Below are 22717 nucleotides of genomic sequence, written 5' to 3' on the forward strand. Positions count from 1 at the left end.
TTGAAGATTCGGTAATTTTTAGGGTGCTGTGCAAAAGGAAAAACGGAACATGGAATCACTTCATTGTACATCCGTCTGTCAAGACCCTACAATATCCAGGTGAAACCAAAACGATATTGTACTATGTCTCAGTCAAGTGTCTTGAAAATGTAAAAAAATAATTAATAAACTTTTAAGTTAACGAAATACGGTAAATACGTCTAAGTTACGCCGTCTTAATATAGCCGTAAAAAATGTATATTTTGACACTCATAAGGGAATCAAAATTAATGATTCGTAATTCAATATATCCTTCTTGGATTTCGTGCCCAAAACCTGATGAATCACAGGAGCGCTACCAGCCATCTAAGTGGGTGGACACCTTTTTTATAATGCGGAGGTACCCATGACTTATCAACAAGCCAGCAATACTGCACGTGGAACTTAATACTGTAGCTTTGTTCTTTTTTTCTTACTTTCTTTTCCTTCTTCTTACTTTACGGTGGAGGATAAACGACGAATTTAAGTGGACTGTATATTGAATGAGTCTGGAAATTCACCTGTACAGATAGATGCAATCGGTGATTGAGGAATGAGGAAGATATGCCTTACTTGCTGTTCTGGCTTGATGATGACGAAACAGTCTTAACCACTAGCGTTTTTCCACCAATCACTATCACTCACTGGTGGTTCAATTTTCTTAATAATTGAGCATTTAAGTAGAAAATAAGCGGGCTTATTTCGAACTTCATTCACGTTGTCCCTCAGACTAGTGAAGTAGGCATGTCGAAGGATGCGGGGAGAGGTGGGGGAAGATGGAGGATAAAGAAGTATAATCGCATCCATACTTATTAATTTATACTAAAAGAAACATATGGCGTTACCAGATGGAATTCTGCAATGTTTGAATTTTGGATTTTTTTTTTATATAAGAGGGGGCAAACGGGCAAGAGGCTCACGGGATGGGGAGAGGTGAGGCAACTGCCCATGAACATCTGCAACAACATGTGTCAAGAAATTCGTTGCCGGCCTTTAAGGTATGCTTTTTTCTTGAAGGGCCCTAAGTAGTATCTGTTCGGGAAGACCGCTGCCGGTAGTTGACTCCACAAAGTGGCTGTGCGAGGCAAGAAATTTCAAACAAAACGCGCGGTTGTGAAATGCCAGACGTCTACGTGATGCGGATGGTACTTTGCACGTAATGCCCGGTGGTGGAATTCGGCCGCTGAAATATTATAAGTATGAAATAAAAACTAAATAACTTAATACTGTAAATTATATATTATTAATATTACACGCAAAATTGACAATCTACAATACTAATAACAAACTACGCTTATTTTTCTTTATGTTCATCATCTGTTAGTAATATAAGACTCTCGCTGCCAGTTGGTGTGCCCAATAGAGGCAGGCTCTCGACTTCACCTAAAATTAAATCATAAGTTATAATTAAAGGTTTTTTTTTTATTAAAATAAGGGACGGGACGAGCAGGACGTTCAGCTGATGGTAATTGATACGCCCTACTCATTACAATGCAGTACCGCTCAGGATTCTTGAAAAACCCCAAAAATTCTGAGTGGCACTACAACTGCGCTCGTCACCTTGAGACATAAGATGTTAAGTCTCAAGGTTTTTATTTCATGAAGTGCACGAGATGAAAGACTTGCAATATACTAACGTATAGACAAACGAAGCGTGCAAGAGAGAAGAAGGTCCCTAACAAAGATACAGCAAGATAGAAAACCAAGTTAGAAACCAGACCACCTAGAGGTGGTCAGGATCAAAATCTATTCAGATTCAAAGATTTCCCATCTATATAATACTAGCTGACCCAGCAAACGTTGTATTTCCGATATTAAAATCGCGATACAAAAGTAACTGTTGATCGTAGATGGGTGAAAATTTGAAGTTTTATGTATTTTTTAATGGTGACTCATAATCAAACAAATTTAAAAAAACTTCGTGTGGACCAACCTTAACATTTAGGGGGATAAAAATAGATGTTTTCCGATTCTCAGACCTACCCAATATTTCATGAGTATCGGTCAAGCCGGTTTCGGAGGAGTTCAAAGTTTAAAACCATGACACGAGAATTATATATATTAGATAATAATATTGACACACTTTTTACACAAATTATCTAGACCCAAATTAGGCATATATAGCCTGTGTGTGTTGCAAGACAACGATAATATATTTAATACAATATACTTACTTAAACATACAGAAATACATATGAAAATACACATAAACATCCATGAAACAGACACAAACATCAATATTCATCAAATTAATGCTTGCACCTACCGGGATTCGAACCCGAGACCTCTAGGTTAGTAGGTAGGATCGCTAACCACTCGGCTATACAGGTCGTCTATATAACTGGGTTTCTAAAACCATAGGATTTGTAAGTGCTTTCAGATGTATTTTTTTCCTCGAATATAATTATCAAATGTAATGTGAAGAAAATCGATCCTCCATCAAAGAACTTTAACATATCATTGATTGGTGTGAACTATTTAGAACATATTTTGTGTATATAAATTTTGTAAAATAATTTTTTAATTTTCCCAAAGAACACTTAAAGAAAGTGATGTGTGTCACAATTCTTCAATGTAATAATTGAACGTAACAATTATTTATAAATCACTTAAATGTAAGATGTATGTGAAGGTGTGAGATGTATTTAAACTTAACTTAAGAATATGATATGTAAACTATAACTTAATATTAATAATCTTAAATTATATACCCAAGCATCGGAAAGTAAGTTTGTTGTCAATTTAAACCCATAGATAATCCTGTCTCGAGCAATACTTGTGAATTTCCCTGGACTTATCTTAACTTAACAATTTCTAGTTAATTTATTTAAAAATGCCATTAGTCCCGAATTAATTTATATAACTGTACAATATAATATAATTATAACTGGGACATTTACAATTTTACCAGATTAATAATTTTATAACTTTACATTATGAGTATAAAGTCGCTAAGGCGGCCTATCTAATTAATAAGCGCGGGTGTAATTTGAGTAACTTACCGATCCTTACAGTGAAATTTAAATACTCATTTTCATCTAACATTGAGAAAATATTTTCAACAGGAATGTATACATTTTGCGTGTGCTCCAAAAAATCAGCGTCTCTTTCACATTTGCATGGACGTCTGAAATAATAAAAAAATATGAAGGTATGTTATACTGGCGCAGACTCCTTCATACATACTAGTTGTAAATGGTTTCTTTTTGTACCGTCGAGCTCCAGCTCTGGCATTTCTGGGTTGTAGAGACATTACATAAAATTAGTGATTTATTATGTTTTAAAGTGATAACCCTCAGGGATTAATTACACAAATAAAATTTGAAAACAAAATCTATGAACGATGAACCTCTTGCACGGAACGTGAGAGATCGGTTCGTGTCCCGAATCGTTCATAAATGTTGTTTTCAAATTTTATTTGTACAAATTTAGTGTTTTTAAGGAATAATCGTCTATTTTACAGTAAAAAACAGTGATTTTACATTATGTCATATTGAGCTTGATTTCAATTGAATAAAAACTTAATTTATTTAAAATCTATTTGAACCTAACTTCACGTTTAAGGCGAAGAGTAAGCAGAAAACACGCAAACATGATGTTTTTAGACAAGTTTTGTGGTAAAAGTATAGCATTTCGAGCTATGAACACTACTTAATCCTGTTACACATATCCATAAGTCTTATTTGTAGGTTGCTAACTGCTTGCTGTTGGTTATAGTTAACACTGCCGAGCCTTTTTGAACTACCACATTTCATTGAAGTTAAACAAGTTTTTTGGCATGGTGTGACGCATTTCTTTGGTACTTCTCTCAGAAAAGTTATTCTTATAGCCTGTACTTTTTTGTGTAGGTTCATTTATTCAGATTTGTAGTGAATAACGAGGATTGTAAGCATATACACTATTTTCCACGCAAGAATTTTGACAATATTGGCTTTGTTACATAGATGGCGGGCCGGCAGCCGTGAAATCATATCGCTCAAGGTCGCTGGCATTTAGCTCCAGTTGTCGTAGCTGCGCAGTTACCAAATAAAAATTTTGTTTCATTAAAAACAAATTAATAGTACCAACTCCTAATACCCAACGGCGCTGACTTCGATGCATACAATTGACTCTCATTAACGCACATAGATATTGTTGTGTCTGTAATACTGATGTTTAAAATTATGATTATCGCTTTAACTTAATAAGTACAAAAATTATTTGGTTTTCCAATGTTTAATTATATTTAAAGAAAAAATCATTAAAAATAAACACTTTGCTTTGTAGTTTCATACTTTTTCTATAATTTTTATTCATTCTTATCATATTATGTGTGAATTGAATGAAGATTCCTTAAGCACTTGAAATTACAATTGCCTAAGACCATTGCGTACCTAAGTCATTCTAAAAGGCCAGCAACACTCCTGTGATTCCTCTGTTGTTGCAAGAGAATGTGGGCGGCGGTGATCCACTAAAGTAATCCAAATAATCTATTGCGTGACTCTTTAATCAACGTCTTCAATATATTATCTTATGAATATGAGACGTATATAAATGACCGGTAAAATCGTTACAAAAATAAATTAAAAAAAGAAGAACGTTTACTTTTATCTAAATTATTCGCAAACGCGTTATCTCGATGAACCAAAATTTTCTTAGATACACAAAGAAATCCCTTAAGTTCTTTACGAAAATGAAACCAAGATTAGTGAAAACTTTTTAAACGATATCATTTACAAAGGAAGCTGTAGGGTATTTTGTTGTGTTGACTTCAGTAAATTACGTTAAGTCGGTAAATCGCCCTGTTTGGGATATCTTACCGATAGACGATTCTTTTGCTAGGCAGGCTTGGAAGAAATATGTCTACTTCAAAGTAAAACTTTTCCGAATGCTCCTCATTGACAAGAACTGTCCACATCATGCGACCTGGAACAGAAAATTGAATTTTAATGAAATGAAGCCTGTTGAATAACAATTACAATTTAAAAGAATAACAACATTTTGTGGCCCTGCGAAACAGTGTTAGCTCAAACTTGAAATTACTGTACCTACAATACATTTTGATGGCAAATCTTCAGACAGTAACAAGAATTGCTTTTAGTTTCTGTTTTTGTCTTCTATATCACAAATATATCTAGATTAGGTTACGTCTTTAAGCAACACAAATTTTTTTTGGGTTTTGGGTGGCTACAGGCTTTTCCTTCTACGCCAATCGATGCCCTTCTTGATAATAAGATTGTCTGTATGTGTACCACTCATGCACACACTTTATTCCTATAAAATTAGATAAACCTCATCAATGACAGTGTGCTCTGAACGTACGGTAATGTTAAATCAACAGGCCGTTACAGTCGTCACGCCAGCATCAATGAAATAGTCCGCTGGGCATTAGCCGCTCTTATTGGTTTTGTTCGTCAAGATGGCAAGCGTGATGCATAATGCCTTGGGCACTGGGAAAGGTGCTGGTATACCTTGATGTTACTGACTACTTCAGTGCTAGGGTGCTGGGGCTGCTGCTTTGACTGCCGAAGTAGTACACTTCACAAATATGTCGGTCTCAGTGAGTTTGACATTTTTATTACGTTTGGTGGCCAGACCTTTGACGCGTGGGGCCTATAAACTCAGTAGAGATACTGGAAACCAAAGGGCTTAGCTTTCCAACGCGAAAATGCTGACAGTATTGTATAGTATAGAAGTGACAATTTTTTTTCTTATTCATCACATAATGTAATAGTGAACAAAAATGTTAGCATTAATAATTCATTTATAATATTTTGCTAAAGGTGCACATAAAATATTCTATTATTTATAATTATATGTTCCAAATATATCCTTTGTTCCGTTAAATAAACCTTACCTCCTTTCCTATCATATATTTGATACACGTTGAATATCTTTTCGTAGCATTTCAATAAGAAATAATTGAGAACGGGTTCAGTTCTTTTTGCGTCCCATTTGTCTTTGATTGTTATGAAGGGTAGTTCAGTCACCCTTTGTTTATGAATAGAAAAACAGTGATCCATCCATTCCCCTGCACGACCTTCCCACTTGCATTCACCTATATATCAAATTAGTAATCAATAAATTTTATAAATTACAACGAACAATTACAATCTACTCACGGTGTTACTTTAAAATATACTTCAACAAACAAAACATCAAACTAATATACCTAATATAAAATAATCTAAAAAAATAATAGCAATACAAAAAAAGCACTTCAATTATTTACGTCACATTGCATTTTACATTTAATTTAAACTATTGCCTTGCTTGCATATGGACTTGGTATAAAGTTATAACTGAGAATAAACCAAACATGTGCAAATTATACACTAATAGACATTTATTTTGCTTATGATTGGTATATTCGCTCGTATAACGTTTCGCGCGTTGATTTGCAAGGTTGCTTGCAATTCGGAAAACTTCTAAATTATAATAATTGTATTGACAGTTTTGTCAGCGATATAGTCAACATTTTGCATATTATTGGTTTATTTACAGGTATAACTTCATTCCTAGTTAATTTGTAAGACCGTTAGGGCCTTACAAATAAAATTGCTATAAAGTTATAACCGAGCATAAACAAAGAATATGCAAAATGTTTACAAATATACATTTCACATATGATTGGATTATTCGGATGTTATAACGTTTCCCGCGGTTATTTGAAAGGTTGCTTGACATTTGAAAAACTTCAGAATTGTCATTGTATTGACAATGTTGTCAACGATATAGTCAACATTTCGCATATTCTTGGTTTATTTTCAGGTATTACTTTATACCAACTTTATTTGTAAGGTGGTTATTGTTTTGTGAAATTATAAAAAACATAATAACGAGTATGAAACTTACCATAAACTCTAGCCATAAAACAGTTTATTATACGGTATTGACAATGCACTGCATGTTTTTCGAGCAGTGACAGAGTTGCATGTTTGGGACAACCTTCATTTGTACACGGGAACAGCACCTTATTAGCTAATGATTCTAATACTTTTGGACGTATCTGAGCAAATTCTTTCTGTAAACAAAATCCTTATTATTATGTGTCGTAATAAAAAGTGATCCATTGCTGTGCTGTATGGTATCAAAATACCAACAAAAAAACTTTTTTTTTTATTTATTTTTATGAAAATAAGGGACGAGACGAGCACGACGTTCAGCTGATAGTAATTGATTTGCCCTGCCCATAACAATGTAGCCGCTCAGGATTCTTGAAAAACCCAAAAATTCTGAGCGGCACTGCAATTGCGCTAGTCACCTAGACACATAAGATGTTAAGTCTCATTTGCCCAGTATATCACTAGCTACGGCGCCTTTCAGACCGGAACACAGTGATGCTGACACATTACTGCTTCACGGCAGAAATAGGCACCGTTGTGGTACCCATAATGTAGCCGGCATCCTGTGCAAAGGAGCCTCCCACCTGTAACAAAGCTCTCAACAGTCTACTAAAACAACTTGTCTTATGCAATGATAGATAGATATGAGGAGATATGTCACTAGCGCGCCGAAAATCAATCGCCTAAATTGAGTCAATTGGTTCCTTTGGTCGTAGTTGCTCTCTCGATACAAAAACGGTACACACGCGTTTGTTGTTGACAGAATTGCTTACAATTTGATATAGGTACAACATTCAAATGCCGTCTTGTGTTATGGGAAGATGCACTAATTACGTAAAGTAAAAAAAATCATAGAATTACAAACCACAGTTAAGAAATAATGAACTATAACATTTTATTTGATTTCATTATTTATCCAATCATAGATTAACGTGCAGAAATGACAAAATATTGATGCTATCTGTTGCGGGATGATCGAGGTAGAATATCTTAGGAAATGATGTAAAAAAATCGTTGTTGTAGTGAATGTAATACGAAATGTAATAATTTTTAATAAACAAGTGAGTATATAGGTAGACGAACTATCAAACTACTAAAAACTGTTTAGGATAGGTAGCGGATGTAGACAGTGAGTGCTATTTGTTTACGTAGGAGTTTTTTCAGAAACACTGTCCCTTTCAGTATATCCCTTGCTAACTGCAGAAGAATCTATGGATCATTTTCTTTTTCTCCTATTACCTTATTGTAATAAACCCTCCACAAAAAGATATTCATGAATAATATAAGATACAAAAAATAATAATTGTAATCTTAAAACTTTTTGGGAGCCGTCGTTAGTAAAATTGTAAAAATGGGACCCTTACTGTAGATATAGGTCGATTGTAGGATAGATGTAGGTCGGCAAAAGAGAAAGCTGATCTCCTTTGCGCTCTTTTTGCCTCCAACTCGACTCTTGACGACAACGGAAAAACACCGCCGACCATCCCGCGGTGTCAGAGCTCTATGCCTGAAGTACAGTTCAGACAGAAAACTGTTAGGCGAGCTCTGTTTTCGTTGGACGTCAGGAAGTCGAGCGGGCCGGATGGCATTTCTCCAATCGTGCTTAGAACGTGTGCCCCTGAGTTGACGCCGGTTCTAACGCGTTTATTCCGGCACTCTTATTCCAAAGGCGTACTCATGGAAGTCAGCCCTTGTACATCCGATCCAAAAAAAAGGGAGACAGTTAGGATCCGGCAAACTACAGGCCTAATGCTATTACCTCCCTGCTCTCCAAAATCATGGAGAGCATAATCAGCCGCCAGCTCTTGGAATATCTAGAAGGTCACCAGTTGATCAACGACCGACAGTACGGCTTTCGCCATGGTCGGTCGGCAGGAGATCTTCTGGTATACCTAGCACATAGATGGGCGGCGGCTATTGAAAGCAAGGGGGAAGGCCTGGTAGTTAGCCTGGATATAGCGAAGGACTTTGATCGTGTATGGCACAAGGCGCTCCTCTCAAAACTTCCATCATTTGGGCTTCCCGAGAGCTTGTGCAAGTGGACCTCCAGCTTCCTCACTGGGCGCAGCATACAGGTCGTTGTCGACGGATATTGCTCGAACCCTAAGCCCGTGAATGCTGGAGTGCCCCAAGCCTGTGTGCTATCTCCCACGCTGTTTCTTCTGCATATCAATGATATGTTGGACACCTCCAACATACATTGCTATGCAGACGACAGCACTGGTGATGCCATATACACGGGCCATTGCCAATTCCGTGGCCGTCTGGAGGGCAAATCCAAATTGGCTTCGAAGAAGCTGGGCGTCATCAATAGAGCACGGCAATACTTCAAGCCGGCCCACATTCTAGCGTTCTACAAAGCGCAGGTCCGGCCACACATGGAGTATTACTGATATCTCTGGTCTGGCGCACCCCAGTATCAGCTCGATCCATTTGACCGCGTGCAACGCAGAGCAGCTCGAATTGTCGGGGATCCAGTGCTCTGCGAACGGCTGGATCACTTGGCGTTGCATAGAGACGTAGCTTCATTGTGTGTCTTCTACCGCATTTATCACGGGGAGTGTTCCGAAGAGCTGTTTAACCTGATTCCTGCCGCCGAATTCCACCTTCGCACGACTCGCCACAAGTTAAAATATCATCCGCACCATCTGGATGTATGGTGGTCCTCCACAGTGCGGTTTTCAAGGAGCTTTCTTCCGCGTACTACAATGCTGTGGAATGAGCTTCCTTGTGCGGTATTTCCGGGACGATACGACATGGGTACCTTCAAAAAAAGGCGCGTACACCTTCCTTAAAGGCTGGCAACGCTCTTGTGATTCCTCTGGTGTTGCAAGAGAATGTGGGCGGCGGTGATCACTTAACACCAGGTGACCCGTACGCTCGTTTGTTCCCCTATTCCATAAAAAAAAGATACCTTTCGGTTTTGTTTTGGTGTCTGTATGTTTTTTATTATTTTATGTATGAATAATTGATATCATATATTATAATCAATATTCAATTATTTTTTTATAAAATCAATGACACATTATCTACCTAATTTCAATGCAGTTTTACTACCTTATAGCTTTTACTACATGAACTCATGAATGAATCGTAAATTAGGCATAAATCACGGTATACGGTAAAAAATCATATCTGATGAATTAACTGTATTTCTTCTATACAAATACGAAGTAATTAGCAAATTAGAGTTATCTCTTTTTCGTTTGCGATAATTGCATTTACTATCCTTCTTTGACGTGTAATGGTAATATAGTGTGCTATTGCAATTTTAAATTACTCATGTGTGCGTTAGTGTATCATTTTCAAACACCGAATGTTGTCTACGTAACCTATCTATACTTTTTAATATCATTGGTCTTATGATAATAGGATAACTCACATTCTCAACCACGACAGCTTTAGAGATTACTACTCAAATAAAGAGTTAAAACTAAAATTGTATACCCATTGTAAACATATTAAATGATGTAACTCGTAAACAAATTAAGGCCCCGTAATGTGATATAAGAACGCTACTTTATTTTATCATGATAGGTACTTAATGCATTTGAATTTACTTCCTTTGATGACGTCAAATTAAAACAATGCATGCAATGCAATCTTCATAATATATAATACTAGCTGACCCAGCAAACTTAGTATTGCCATATAAAGTATTAAAAGAAATAAAATAATTTAAATTTTTGGGGTATAAAAAATAGATGCAACCAATTCTTAGACCTACAAATATATCGCACTACAATTATAATATTCGGTTGCCATCTTGCAACCCTATAGCGGATTTCAGAATGGAACAGAATAATGTATAAATCGCGATGCAAAAAAAGTTGTAGATCGTAGGAATTTCGAAGTTGTATGTATTTTTCAATGCTGAATCATTATAAAATAAAATAAATTTACATAAATAAACAAATATATTTAGATGTTACCACCCTTATCAATAAGGGGTATGAAAAATAGATCTTGGCCGATTCTCAGACCGGATCGGAGGAGTTTGGTAGCAAACATCGGGACACGAGAATATTATATATAAGATAATGAAGAGTCCTGATGTTTGTTCCCAGTAAACTCCTAAGCTAATGAACGGATTTTAATGGGGATTACTTCATGGAGTGCAGTCTAGTCCAACTTGAGAGATTGAGACATATTTTTTATGAGAGAATTTATTGGCGCACGGTTTGACAGTTCTACTGTGAAAAGATTGCATTATAACAACAGGAAATAAATTATTGATGTTATGAAATATTATTGCCAAATTCATAAAAACATTATTTGATTTATTATGTACAACGTCTGTCGGGTCAGCTAGTCTCATTATAATTTATCTATATAATTCAGTAAGCAATGGTTGAAGCAATTAAAAGATAAGGCAGGAGAAAATATGCGCAAATGCGCAGTTTTTCTGAGTGATTATTTTATCTTAAAAATTAATAATTATTGTTTTGCGTATAACAATCACACATAACTTTTCCATTAATGTACCCTATACAATGCTGTAACATATGTTACGAGGGTGACACTAAAAGTTTTTAGAACTGGCCATTTGTAAAGAATATAATAAAAAATAAGCTTAAGTTTTGATAATGGAACTCTTTGCAAATATTATTGAGTCATTTGTTTTACGATTTGGCGACAAAATGAAAATTGTGTGACGTCAGCATGCATTCCGCGATAAAATTTTCGTGGAATTGTTTTTTATGACAGTCAATATAATTTAAGTAAAGAAGAAAGGCATGATATGCCACGATTGGTCTTTAACGATAAAGTCTCATCTCAAAAAGAGTGGCCTCGTTCTTGGGAGGGACCTTATAATTTTTATTTGAAACTTAAACTTCGAAGCATACATTTGACAAGAAGCCTTTGTCAAAACCCGTGCGTGTTTCAGTCTTTGAGTTTATGGCTAATCCTAGGAGAGACCGGTTTGTACAGACAAACGCCAAAATGCGTCGCTTCTAGGTTTGGCTAGTCAAACTTTAGGTCGCACAAGATGCCTTAGTTAAACTACAAGTCAATGGCGTGTTTCCATCTTTGACTAACAAATTTATGACAAAAATTCGTAAATAATTGCCAAACTTAGAAGAGGTGGAGCCTCATAATTTGATTATAACATAAAGAAAACGTTTTGTAGTGTTATAAATATGACTCGTTTAAAATTGGAAAATTTTTACTTTTTGAAAACTACGATAAATAAGAAAAACTGCTGACTGCCACTGTTTTCATAAATATTTTGTCTATAATTCATGATGCTTGCTGTGTTTTTACATAAGTATCAATTATGGTTCAATAAGTAGGTAAATTGTGTTGGTAGGCCCCTCACAAGATGGACCGTCGATATCGGCGCAGGACTGATCGTCGTGGAAATCTTTGGGGGAGACCTTTATCCAGCTGTGGACGACTTCCGGCTGATGATGATGATCATGAAGTAGGTAAAATATATTCTTTTGCTAATATGTATTTCATCCCAATTTTATAACAGAAGAACTAATTTATCCACCGTCGTATTGCCACAATAACCATTATTATGGCAAAACAGTCGTCTACTGATCGAGAATGTATCGCACACGGTACAGCTTAGTTTGTTTTATGCTGTGTTACGACTCAGACTATATTACTCTGTCTCTGTTGTGGACAGATGATGCTGCTTACTTATAACACGTTTTGATTATTTTTTATTTCTACACTCACCTTACAGATATGACATTGATAGCTCTTCTCATAACATGGCCCACAGGTACTATGTCCTTCAACACACAAGTATATGGGTGACTTCATATACCTGTTACACTTCGTACAAGTTAGCTCCTTGATCAAACTTTCATAGTGGTCGGTCTCGAGAAGTGTACTTAGAACCACTGTGAAATTAATTACATTTAAGTTTCACTACCTTCATATTTAACTTAATGCAAAGTCCATTTAATATATTCTTCTAACTTGACTTAACTTATAACTTGTTCTACTACAGTTTGTTTATGTTGTAAGAACATTGAAATGAGCTTATATTTGGCCAATGGTTAGTAATACCTGTACTAATTTTAACTGATTTTTTTTTTGCGAAGTGGTTAAATATGAAAGTCATTTCATGCGTATATGTACAGAAACGTGATCACAAATTTGATATATACCAAAATTTTAGAATAACGCGGGGAAATTATGTCTAAGAACGTCGTTAAATCTTATTATGTTCGTTTGATTCTTCAATTTTACTTTTATTGATAAGTTATTGTTTCTTTTCAAATCTTTCGAAAAATGTACCGATGTGAGAATGACCGAGTAAAATTCGACATGAGTTACTGTTAAATTGGTATGTTTGTTTGACAATTTTGAAGATTATTTTTTATAGAAATGGTCTTAGATTAAGGATTGGTCTCCGCTCCGCTCCAACTAGATACCGGACTACCTAAGAACCACAGCTTTTTTTATTACGGCAATTATTAGATGCTTGTGTGCGTGTCATCTTGACGACCAAAGGCATCTTTTAAATTTTGTAACATACTTACGCTTTGTGTAATTTTACATCGAAATTAATAAAATACAAAATACCTACTGATGATAGGTGATCCTAATGTATTTCTTATTTCTTGTAGTTGCAAAGTTTTATTTCGCAACCCGGTATTTTAGTTTCGTATTAGGAAAGTAGTTTAGAAAAGTCGGAAGGTAGTTTAGTATTAGGAAAGTTTAACAGAACATGTGGTACGTCAACGTCACACACTGTTTGAGATTGACTCGAATACGCCCACTTGGGCGTAGTCGTATTATTATTATTAGTTGCCGCATTTCCCGAATACGTCTGTTGTATCTAGTTGGAGCGCAGCGGAGACCAATCATTAATCGAAGATAACTTATTAAATGAATGAAATGTTAACTATTATTGACTACTCTTCAAGAATCAAAGAAAAGCCATTTTTATTTTATAAATTACTAGCTGTTACCCGCGACTTCGTCCGTATTGGAAAACAAACTAAATCTAGATTGTTTTTTAATGCTACCACATGCATATACAATATTTCAAATTCTTCAATTTGTAAGAGTTTCGATTTCAATATTCACAATAAATACACTAAAGACATCTAAGTACTTCTGCAATAACATTAATACTTATTATGCAAAAATATATAGGTCATGGTAAATTTTACTAGTCAACTTAAGCTAAATCAAAACGCACTAAGGATTTCGTATAAAAATCCAATATGTATCCAAGTGAAGCTTAGAGAAATTATTATGTTGGTACTTCGTCGAATTTTTAACTTATAATTTTAAATAATTGTGTAAGTATTTTCTTTGATTAACGCGAGTGTTACACATTTAAATAGAACATTTTTTAAAGGATTAAAATGCGTGCAATTTTAACTTTGTTTCTACATTAGATTTTTGCGTAAAAGTTACAAATTTATTATTATTTTAGTTAAACCGAGCGACGATTCAAGATTTTTCCAGATCTCGTTTTCAGGGACACTGCAGATGAATTGCATGCATTTTCAAAAGCGCAAAAATCTAACGTAAAAACAAAGTTACAATTACACGCGTTTTAATCATTTTTTTAACATTTAACTTGTGAAATAGACGGCCAAAATAAATGCTACTAACAAACAAAATACTCTATGTTATGTACTATTATCTATTGATAATAATTACACTTAGCTAAAATATTAAATTTTTATGCAATCTTAAAAGAAAACTACGTGATAAGAATAGAAAGAAAACTGTTATAGTTTCAAGTGCAAAAACCACACAGCTACATTTGTAAATTGAATTAAGCAGGTATAATCGAGTAAGCGTAATCCAATGTAATATACTAACACTTCCTCCCCGAGCTGGAAGACGCTGAAGACATATTGAACACAACACCAATAACTACACTACATCGAATATGTACTTGTTTAGCACTACATAACAATATGTTCGACGATTACCGCGTAATCTATCCATTTTGATAAGACTGTTGAACGATTGTAGTCTACAAGCTAGTTGGCGATCGCGACACGGCCGGTGAAATCTATATTTACTGCGGCAAGGTCGACATTGCTTCTCATACTGACCAACTGCGCTACGTCGCTCTAAACGTCATCTTATTTGAATACTATGCGCAATACAATTCAATTATACCTTCCACTGCAACAATACTAATACTATAGGTAGTAACCTATAACACATCTTATAATAAAATTCTCATGTCGCGGTGTTATTAGTTAAACTCCTTCGAAACGGTTTTACCGATTCTCATGAAATTTTTACTGCATATTGGGTAGGTCTGAGAATCGGACAACATCAATTTTTCATCCCCTTAAAAGGAGGTCCATGCCAAATTTATTTTTTTTGACATTTTTTTTTTTTTAAATTTGTTTGATTATGAGTCAGCATTAAACATACAACTTCAAATTTTCACTCATCTCCGATCAACAGTTACTTTTTTATCGCGATTTTAATATCGGCAATACAACGTTTGCTGGGTCAGCTAGTAAATCTATACATTTCGCAAATCCCTACTAATATTATAAATGTGAATGAATGTGAATGTGATAGAGAAGAGCTTGGGAAAGGACATAACTAGATTTTATCCCGGAAACATCCATGGTTCCATGGGATTTGTAAAAAACTAAAATTTACGTCGATGAGCTATAACTATATCAATAGTAGGTTTAGTTTGCCATAGAAATCTTCCTTGAAATAAAATTCATATAAATTATTGGGAACGGAAGCGAAAATGGGAACCGGAACTGGAATACGATACGAGATAATCTTGAATTCTAAACTTGCTGATTATTTTTAAAAACCCTTTACGTGGACGAAGTTGCGGGCATTAGCTAGTATGCAATTTAATTTATTATGTACAGAACAACGTCTGTCGGGTCAACTAGCTGTACTTGATATATACATCTGCTACTTAATACTTGTGTAAATTATTATTTTACCTTGTGGTGGGAAATCTGCAACGTCCATTTAATTATTTTAATTGTCTTGTTTTATACGTTTTGTTAGGATTTTGTTGATGTCTCAACAGAAATACTGTTGCAAGGTGTTGTATATTCTGTTATCCGATTGATTGTACTTGAAAATGATTTAATATATCAACAAAAGATTACAATGTCCGCATCGAATGTGCGTCAGCAATTATATCAGTTATATCGATAATATGTTATCTATTTTGATTCATTTATAAAGAATTCTTGAGTAAGTGTAAATATATTTCACCGATTCTATCGTTGACTATATAAAATATAATAACTTTATAAAAATTTATATGTTGCTATGATTGTTTTCAATTTTCTTGTTAAAGGTTCAAGGCTTTTGGGGCACTGTATTGAGGCTAACACTAAAAACATGCCACGTTACTTTGCTTTAAAGCTAGAAATAAAATCTTTGATACCTCTATCAGAAGAGAGAAATCATGGGCTCGTTTATGATAAAATTATATATTTCATAAGAGAAAAAATTCATGGCTTAAATACAAGAGACAGCAAAAAAATAAAAAAAAACAAGAAAATGTAATAAATAATTGATCTATTACAAAGTATGCAAATATTTTGAGTTATCTTAAGTGTTATATCCGCCAATATTTGTCTTTAAGCGATTCTACACAGGTTTCACCTCCACACGAGGCATCCTTAGGAGATGTTGACTTGCCAAACTCTGGCACGAGACTGATGACTGACGAGTTAACACTTAAGAAAATTCAAAACATTTGGATTTAATTATGGATTTCCGTAAAGTAACGACTACTTCAATAAATTTTCAATTACTAAGTATAAATAATGAAATTATGTAATTGCAAAAATCATTAATGTTTTTGCAATGCACTTATCCCACCGCCTGTGATGAACGAGTATCTCGTAGTGCTAAAAACTAGAAATGAGTTAGGGAGCAGCTCCAACTTGTACATAGGGTTATAGAAATAAGTTTTCTGATATCTACATATAACGCCTAAACTGTTAATTTCTTCTATAATGATACAGTAAGCTCTTATGTAAATATCTAATATACGAGTATAAAATTCTCGTATACTAGTGTTTGTTACCAAACTCCTCCGAAACGGTAGAAACCGATTTGTGACCAAACAGTTTATATGTTTAAAATCCTGATTATTGGTTAATCTGAATAAATGTACCTACACAAAAAAAGTACAAGCTATAAGAATAACTTTTCTGAGAGCTGTAGTAAACAAATGCGTCATGGCGAGAAAAAACTTGTTTAACTGCAAAGAAAAGTGGTAGTTCAAAATAGCTCTGGAGTGTAAACTATAACCAACAGCGAGCATTACCAACCTACAAATAAGACTTAAGGATATGTGTAACAGGACAAAGTAGTGTTCTTAGCTCCAAATAATATATTTTAACGACAAAATTTGCCTAAAAACACCTTTTTCGCGTGTTTTCTGCTTACCCTTCGCCTTAATAGCTGTTGTCACAATGACAATCTAATAGAGAGAGTCTTCACCGACAGTGAGAACAGTCTACGATAAGTTTTTAAGACGTTTGTCTCTTTTATTCAAACGAAATACATTTCTGTTGTATGTATCTTGAGTGCGAATATAGTTCTTTACTCGCATTTTGTCAGCGGAAGGAGAGATGCTTAAACGTGTATTTATTTCACACCCCAACTAACTTGTATTATAACAAAAAATATTGATTTACAGTTTTACTAAAACTAACTTTGCCTCTCGCCAAATATCATGTTTCTAGGTTATTTTCAACAATGAAAGGGTAATTTTTAGCTATCCAAGGCAAATTACCAAAATATACCTCCATAAATAATAAAATTACGCCACCCGTGATTTTATTTATATGGTGGCAATATTACTATTGATTCTGACTTATTTACAATTTAATAGATTTTATTTTTATTTATCTTTTATTATTTATTTTGGACCATTACCATGTGCGTTTTGAAAGTATATATCATTTTCATGTTACAAACATTCACAAAGAAAAAGATTTTGTTATTACCACACCGCTTAGCAACATTCCCTATAGTGCCCCGACTGTATCTCTTGGAATAATTATAATCACCGAAGTCCTCTGAGAGTCAAAACCAAATTGGCGTCGAAGAATCTAGGGTCAATGGAATAAGAAACTACTCCAATAGTGAGTCCACATTATAACTCTCTATCAGCGCAGACTCTCGAATCATAGAAGATCTAGTACTAATAGAATGAATATTCTATGAATGGCGCCTAAAACGTGATAGTGGTGATGATTACTAAACATCAGGTGACCTGTTCTTTCATCTATCCTACACTTTTATGAATTATATTTTATATTTATATACCAGTTTTAACTTTATAAAATAGCTTTGCAGTGTTAGAATATTCAACGAGTAATTAGTTACTTACTTCAATTGAAAATAATATTTTTTGAACAGTACGACAAATTTATTTCAGACTTAATAACACCTGGTATTTTGTGGAATTATCTGGATCATAATAAATCAATTCGGGGACCAAACTGAACCCTTATTTAAATGCCAAGCTGTAAAGACAGTTCCTAAAGACCCGCGTTCCCTTCTCTTGACATCGTTATGTATATTTTTGAGATTGAAACGATGGGATTTGTCCTTTCTCAACTGATTTAAATCAATCTATTTCTCTGCCAAGCAACCTTATCATTAAAAAATTATTTTAAACTTTAATAGGCCTTATGACTCCTAAATATAAACATAATGTTAATAACATAATTTTAATTCAATCATTGGGCAGACTTTTACCTAAATTCTTAAATTTAAATTTGGATGCTAAATGCATAAAAATACTTTCAAATACATACAGAGTATATACATACAGAGTACACAGTCATTATTTTTATGTCTTACGTGAGCGTATTCAGTATTCGCGCGGACGAAGTTCTTTTGCAACACAAAGATGCAGTCAATATCTGTACTAACCCATAATAACAGGCCATATGACATGATGCTGTGTAAGTAACTTAAGCACTCGTAAACGGGACGGTTGTTTTTCTAGTCTGTATAATTTTTTTGACAGAATTTGTTGCAGATCTATGTCAGTCCTAAAACTGCAATTATTTTCTCTAAATTCGATAAACATTGGTAAAAACATTTGTCCTTAGATTAGTTGGAGCACTGCGGAGACCAATCCTTAATCATAGGTTTTGTGCTTACACAATATTTGTAAAAAATCATTCCAATTCATTATTTCAACTATAAACTTAAACCTGCAAAATTTTGTTTCTTTACATCTCAAATCTATCCCAACTCACGATCCTTGTTGTTTTCCGTTGGGCCATTTGGCGACGTCACAAAAACAATATGTTTTATAAAATATAACCAAAAGTTTAAGCAGTAACCTTGCATCTCAATCTGTAATCAATAGCACTTCTTAAAACGCATGGCAAGTGCCCCCGCGCCGAGGGTTGCCATAGATCGGCGCCATCTTGCCGCGCGCGGCGTCTATCTCAGCGCATTTATTTTACGTGCATTAATAGATTGCTTATAGTTAAGATGTTATGAGAGAATATATAAGAAAACTATTGAAACAAGCTATAAGATCATGCAAAATAAGCTATCTTATAAACAAAATGAGGGTCAGAACTTGTTCAGGGCGTAGTGTGCCAAACGGCACTTTCGATTTATATGAAAGATCTAGTGCCAAAAGACACTGGTCAATTTTGTCTAGTATACAAAATTTGTAACATTCGCGTTAATTAACAAAAATGGAACAATGAGCTATTCTAAAAATACTTGTAAATCTCCCAAGGTATGGACTTGGTACGTTGGTACACGAAAACTTGGAAATGGATCTGGTAAAAACTGCTAACATACGAGAAAATGAGACATAGGGAAAGTTTGTGTCGTATTATTTGAAACTTTCTGTTTTCGCCTCATACTTCGCCCGGCTACTAAAATATATATAACTCTAAGTTTTGTATTCAAACAAAGTTTAAAACACGTTGTTTGGTTTAAAACAAAGTTGGAACTGTGAACATTTTTTTTTTGGAGCTTGCAGTTTCTCCATTCTTTATAATTATCTTAAAGTGAAAGCAGGTTTTTTATAATAAAATAATAATTAAATAATACCTATGCACCATCATTTAACACATTTGACACTGTATCTCAATAGCATAACGGCCGTTCCCAATATTCAGTCTATCTTTAACTTGAGATAAAAATCGTAACTATCTTTTACTTTTCTGTCCCAATAAACTTACCGGCGGTAACTCACCTTATCCGTGCACGCTGTCTGTCAATGGGACGACGTAAAGCTTACCAGCGATATTTAGTTTGTATGGAAATTGCAATTCACGCGTCCCAATATAAAGCGAGAAGAATGACTTATCGAGTATATTGGGACAGCTTCAGATTATTGACAGCTAATTACTGACAGTAGAAGGTAGTAATTTATCTCTATCTGTAGACAGTATATTGGGAACGGCTGTTAGAGTAAAATGGATATCTACAGATTTCATAACTGCAAAAAGCGATAGCTAATATATATATAAAAATTTCATTACAGAAAGAAAAATATTAGAGAAAATGTATATACGAGTAAATAAGAAAATACATACTGCAGCGACTAGGGATGTTACAAATGGACATTGCGGCTATTTACAAGATAGATTAATGAAACGGTGTGATTAACGATTTGACCTATTTATCGTATACAGCTAGAAATATAACGTCTTATATTACTGTTAAGACTACAAGATTAGTACAATTCTTGGTTCACTGCAAATTTCCAAAAAAAAATGATAAGTATTATTTGTTTGTGTTTTATGAGAAGCTGTGGTAATTATTACAAAATGGCCGTTATTACTATTCACTCTGTAATACGATTTTTAGAAGAGATAATTGGATCTGGTAATTGAAATTTCATTTGCAATGTAAGAAACTTAACTTAAGATTAAGATTTAGAGCATTTGAGACTTGAATCACTATGAAATTAATTAATAAGAAAGACCTCTAGACTTAATAATATTGTATACGCTGACACGGAAATGTAACATCTTGAAGATTAAAAGGTTTTGGTTAAAACCGCCTTATCCTTCTTTTGGTAATACTAATTTAGGAGTATGATCATAGAGTATGTATATATATATTCCTATATTATAATATAAAACCGGCTTTATTTAGTAAAAATAGTGTAGTGTAGTGATTTTTCCTACAAAATAGATTGTGACAGCGGTGAACACATCGAAAAAAATAACGGCAGACTGCTAACCTCTTTTTTCAGCAACACACTCACTAACTTCAGTAACTTTTCACGCACACAAAAGTAAGAAAGTTGTACGCGTATAGAAAAATTAGGCAATAATATAACAAAGTCATGTATCGACCACGTCCTAATTCGTGATAATTCTAAGTGTGATATATACACAGCAGTAGTAAACGTTGCACCTGCGGATCATTCTATAATCTGTTGCGCGTTACTCGGTGCATTTGCACTTAATAACATGTATAACTCAAGTACATACACAGTTCGAAATAAGTTCACTTATGATAAAACTAAGTTACGAGCTGAACTTTTGATGCTGGATTTGGAATATTCTTTATCCTACAACGACCCCAATGATATTATGAGGCATATATATAACAAATTTAATTATCCTTATAGCAAATGTAGAATTGAAAGTCCAACTAATATCACTAAGCGAAAATCATGTGAGTGGAGTAATAGCCGTCTGACAGAAATGTGTAAAAAACGTGACAAACTTTTTTACATATGGCGTCAAGACATGAATAATGCAAAAAATAGGCTTATATATAATAAGTACAGAAATAAAACAAATAAATATGCGCAAAGGCTCAAATATACGTACACCATGAAAACAGTTTCGAATAATTTTAATAACCCCCGTATGGTGTGGAAAATAATAAACAATTTGACAGGTAAAATCACAAAAAGTATAGATGAAATTTTAATAAGATCCTTTAGTCTAGAACCATTACAATTAGCAAATAATTTTATACAAGAATTTGATAGAAATGTTAAGAAAATCACCAAAAAATGTCACTTCGGAAAACTGCTAAACCCTAATGTATATAATAACATTGCTGACCGCGCTATCTGGCTTGGAAAAGCAACAAAGGAAGAAGTAAGTCAAATTTAAAAAAAACTTAACATTGATAAAAGTCCAGGTTATGATGGCATACGAGCCTATGACCTAAAATATATTTCAGAAAAGATGGTCCCAATATTAACACACCTCATAAACTGCTCCATTAAAACTGGCTTATCCAGACCTGTTAAAGATAGGAATAGTACGACCAATATATAAAAAAGGCGAAAGGAATGATTACAATAATTATCGTCCAATAACAATTTTATCGAGCATAAATAAAATAATAGAGCGATATATTTGTGATAAAATAAATGCTTTTCTAGCCAAAAACAATATAATAAACGAAAATCAATTTGGTTTTCAAAAAAACAAGAATACTTCGCAACTTTTAGAAAAATTCTCTAATGAAATAAATGGTCACCTAAATAATAAACTAAATATATTAGTGATGTTTATTGATTTCAGCAAGGCTTTTGACATACTTTTTGAAAAGCTCTCGCAAAATGGGATACAGGGACCATTTCTTAACTTAATCAAAAGCTATCATAATAATCGTTGTACATCAGTGAAAGTATTAAACACTAAAAGCACTATGATACCTACACTAAGCAGCTGTGCTCAAGGCTCAATCTTAGGTCCTTTAGAATACTTACTATATGTAAATGATATGTGTGGTGTAATCACAAAATCCTCAGTGTACCAATTTGCAGATGACACTTGTTTGGTTGTTGCAAAGAAAAACCTTAAATTAGCAGAACATGATATGCAATCAGATTTCAATAATATGTGTATGTGGGCTCATTATGTCGGATTGGTTATTAATATTGACAAAACTAAACTTATGTATGTACATTCGTCTCATCATAA

At 34.1% G+C, this 22717-nt stretch overlaps 1 protein-coding gene across 1 annotated transcript; it reads right to left on the minus strand.

The window, feature by feature from the left end:
- Nucleotides 1-1238: 1238 nt before the first annotated feature.
- On the minus strand, nt 1239-14874 carry LOC126970328 (uncharacterized). The gene is made up of 7 exons (XM_050816184.1): nt 14643-14874; nt 12531-12697; nt 6853-7021; nt 5855-6055; nt 4818-4923; nt 3021-3145; nt 1239-1401 (listed from the first exon to the last, which is right to left on the minus strand). Exons 1-7 carry the CDS (start codon nt 14674-14676, stop codon nt 1313-1315), a joined length of 891 nt encoding a protein of 296 aa, XP_050672141.1. The 5' UTR covers nt 14677-14874; the 3' UTR covers nt 1239-1312.
- Nucleotides 14875-22717: the final 7843 nt, after the last annotated feature.

This window comes from Leptidea sinapis, chromosome 20, assembly GCF_905404315.1.
Source record: "Leptidea sinapis chromosome 20, ilLepSina1.1, whole genome shotgun sequence".
Taxonomy (NCBI): Eukaryota; Metazoa; Arthropoda; class Insecta; order Lepidoptera; family Pieridae; genus Leptidea; species Leptidea sinapis.